Here is a 4,066-nt window from a genome sequence, read left to right as displayed (position 1 = left end):
AAAGAGCACCATGTGGACTCTTTGTTCCAATTGGATAAGTACTTGAGCAGTGGCCCATTAGACACTAGGAGAATGGTGGGATCTGTCTCCTGAGTCATCAGACATAGGTGATTATTTCTGAGACACTTTTCTAATCTTCTCTCCTTTTTCTACGTGTTTGTTTTGTGTCTAATACTTCATCTCTAATGGTGGTCAGTAATGGTAAACTATAGTTTCCTCCAATATCCATATTAATTGGCATTGAAGAATGCAGATTATTCCAACTCACTTGGCTTTGATGTGTGCCGAGCTTGTCTGTAATGTGTGCTGTATCCTCTTCCTCCTTGTCCTTGAATCTCTTTGTTTGAACATTCTCCCCAGGTAGTTTGTCTTACTCCATTTCTCTACCAATACTTGACCTGATGGTTCAGTACCAGTGTCTGAAGATCAGGAAAGTCCTAGTATTAGGATAAAGAGACCTCTGAGGCAAGAGAAGCATCCAGAGGGACACACAGACTTGATGCCAGTCTTTATGGGAGTGATGTCAACATTTCCTCCTCTCCTCCAGGAGTCCCTGTCTGCCCCAGGGATCACAGGAGAGAAAATGCTTCTCAAAAACACTGCAGTTATCTCTTGGGGGGGGGACAGGTTAACTAGAAACTTGTAATTGTTTTTGCAATTAATAGCTGAGAGAAAAGTTTTCAGAAATGTTCCTGGGTCCCAAGACTGTACTCCCATTGCTGCCACAGATGAAATGATAATTGCGGTTCCGAGGGGAGGGGAGGACAGGACACAGAGTCACCAACCCATATATCAGGCTCCCGCTGCCTCCCTTCTAAACAGGTACTGGCTCTAAAGACCATCACACCGAGCCATGTGTTGTGTCAGCAGGAAGGAGGCAGGTAAGAATTTTCTATTTCACTCTGAGCAGCGAGTCTGTAAGGGAAAGGCAGATGAGGCATCTGGGTAAGTGATTAAATTAAAAGACAATCTTCTGTAGAGTAACCGGATCCAGTTCAGTGCCAGAAGGTAGGATTCCTCGGAGGCACTACCTGAGCTAGTAAAAAGAAGTGGTGTCTTAGACCCAATAGCAGGCCCTGACGGCTCCTCATGCATTTCAATGTGGTCCTCACCAACCATGATTTTTTTGTGGCTGAACCCAAGTGATAAAAGACTTGATTTTTTTGGTGCTTAAAAACGTAGTTGTAAAATCAATCTGCTGTTGTGTCCGACTTATAGGAATCATAGACTCGGTGTTCCGGATGTCGAGAGGTGCACCAGGAATGACTCTAGGTTTGCAATAAAGAATGTGATGCTGCTGCCGAAATGATCTTGCCCTGGGCACAAAGTGTATCTAAATGGAAGTGGCTTGAAGAGGAAGGTTTTCTCTAACTCTGACGATCTGTTGCAATGATCAGAGACACTAATTGTGTCTCCAGTGAACTCCTCTGTAGTGTGTTGCCTATGGTGAGATTATTGTCACTCTTAAATTTAAGGAGCAGCTGACATGATAATCATGAGTTACAGGCAGCAGCTTTCAGTCTTGTGTCATGTTCTTTCTATGCATTTAGTAAACATACTACTATCCATCCCCAAATCTAGTCTTTCAATTTATACAACACAAAAATAAATGTATGCCTTGCAGATGCTGCTTTGCTTAAAAGTCTTGTATGTCCATATCTTTCCCAAAGTTCACAAGTTTGAAAACAATAATGATTGATGTTTTCCTTACACACTATTTTATCATGCCTTAGTGTTTTATGCTCCAAAGTTATAGAATAACACACACTCACTCTATATTCCTGTAAGCGGTGTAATTATACTTGCTGCTTTTTTTTTTTTTTTTTTTTTTTTGGTGTTTGTGGGGCTGCTCCTGTGGCACGTGGAATTTCTCAGGCTAGCAGTCAAATCAGAGCCACAGATGCTGACCTATGCCACAGCCACAGCAATGCCAGATCTGAGCCGTGTCTGTGACCTATACCACAGCTCATGGCAATGCCAGATATCCAAGCCACCAAGCAAGGCCAGAGATGGAACCCGCATTCTCAAGGATCCTAATCAGGATCCCACACTGGGAATTCCCTATACCTGCTTTTCTGACATAAAGTCAAATGCGTCTTCTGTTTCCCTCCTAACTATGAGCCGTTCTCCTTATTACCTGAACTTGTCATGGTGCAGGTTCCTGACGTGTTTGCCTGTCAGCAGGGCATGTACATGCGTTAAGATATCTAAACCTGGTTCCTAGTTGATAGCGCTCTGTAGAATAAAGCTTTACAAATAAGTGGAATATTGTTATAATGACAATATAAAATACCACCAGTGTAAAACCATATGTCACATTGTGAAATCAAGACTAGCTATAGATCTGGATCATAATTTGAGGACATCTAACTAGCTTTGGGGCAGAGCCTTGTGGGTCAGTACTCTGTGTTTAACAGCCCACTGTCTTGCAGAGAGTTTGAAGTCCTCACTCTGCCCTACACAGCACATGTCAAAAGATACCTAACCTGTCTGTGTTACCCTTACCTCTAGAATTAAAGTTACAGGTGTCCCTGGCTCATGGATTTGTGAGGAGTGAAGTGTCCACACTGAGTGTCTTCAACTAGTAATTTTATGTGTAATCCCCTTAAAGTCATACATTCATATTTTTAAGGCTGCTACTACTGAAAAACATGATGTAAATTTTCTAAGTGGGAATTAATGGTTGGTGGACACTGGAGGATTCAGCTGATAACACACATGCAGCACCTGCTTCATATTCCCACCCAGGACCATCTAACTCACAAGACAAATATTAGTGGCTGTGAACAGGGAGATGGCCAGCGTGGATGTAACAGTAGATGTGATCATTGTGATGCAGACCGTGGTTGGAATCCTGGGGAATTTCTCCCTTCTTTGCCATTATATCATCCTTTACTTCACTAGGTACAGGTTACGGTCCACAGATGTGATTCTTCAGCACTTGACTGTGGCCAACGTCTTGACCCTTCTCTCTAAAGGAGTCCCCCAGACCATAGCAGCGCTTGGGTGGGAACATTCCCCCAGTGATTTTGGATGCAAACTTATTTTCTTTCTTCACCGAGTGGGGAGGGGAGTGTCCATGGGGAGCATCTGCCTCTTGAGTGTCTTTCAGGTGATCATGATCAGCCCCCAGAACTCCAGGTGGGCAGAGCTTAAAGTAAAAGCTCCCAAGTACATTGTTCCCTCGATGTGCCTGTGTTGGATGCTCCAAATGCTGGTCAACATCATTTATCCTGTACATATGTATGGGAAATTGAATGACAAAAACATCACAAAAAGACAGGATTTTGGATACTGTTCTTCTACTATTCATCACAAAGCTGGAAAGATATTATTTGCACTGGTGCTGATATTCCCTGATATTTTATGTTTGGGGCTCATGCTCTGGAACAGTGGCTCCATGGTTTTCCTCCTGTACAGACATAATCAGCAGGTCCAACACATTCGTAGGAACAATGCCTCCCCTAGATCCTTGCCTGAGTCCAGAGCTACCAAAACCATCCTTCTCCTGGTGAGCAGCTTTGTCTATTTTTACACTCTTTCCTTCACCTTTCAAGTTACTTTGTCCCTTGTTGAACATCCCAGCCTGTTACTTGTGTACATGGGTATAATCATGGCTGCGTGGTTCCCAGCTGTCAGCCCCTTTCTGCTCATGAGCCGTGACTCCACTGTACACAGGCTCTACTTTGCCTGGATAAGGAATGCACATTCCCCTGCTATGATGAGAACTATGTAAATTGTATGTCTTTCCAGAGTACTACACAGTTTCCAGTTATTCATTCACTTGTTCATTCATCTCTGAGTCCCAACAGAAATTTGACTTTCAAAGAAAGAAAACAGGACATACTGAATATTTTTCCAAAATAAATAATTATATTCATATTGTCATGGCATATAGTTATCTTGTAAGGAATTACAGAACTGAAGTGTTTCTAGTTCAGAATTTTTTTCTTTTTTTTCTTTATATATATATATTTTTTCTACTGTACAGCATGGTGACCCAGTTACACATACATTCTGAATGACTGTACTCCCTAAGGCAATATACAGATTCAGTGCAATCCCT

At 42.4% G+C, this 4,066-nt stretch overlaps 1 protein-coding gene across 1 annotated transcript; it reads left to right on the top strand.

Moving 5' to 3' along the window:
* Positions 2,795 to 3,736, top strand: LOC110261301 (vomeronasal type-1 receptor 4-like). Its single transcript, XM_021097280.1, has one exon. It carries the CDS (start codon positions 2,795 to 2,797, stop codon positions 3,734 to 3,736), a length of 942 nt encoding a protein of 313 aa, XP_020952939.1.

This window comes from Sus scrofa, chromosome 6, assembly GCF_000003025.6.
Source record: "Sus scrofa isolate TJ Tabasco breed Duroc chromosome 6, Sscrofa11.1, whole genome shotgun sequence".
NCBI lineage: Eukaryota > Metazoa > Chordata > Mammalia > Artiodactyla > Suidae > Sus > Sus scrofa.
Note: the sequence above shows the minus strand (reverse complement) of the source record. Positions and strands in the feature narration are given on the sequence as shown.

Coding starts and splice junctions, on each gene's coding strand:
- LOC110261301 (XM_021097280.1), top strand. CDS start 2,795: ATGGCCAGCGTGGATGTAACAGTAGATGTGATCATTGTGATGCAGACC.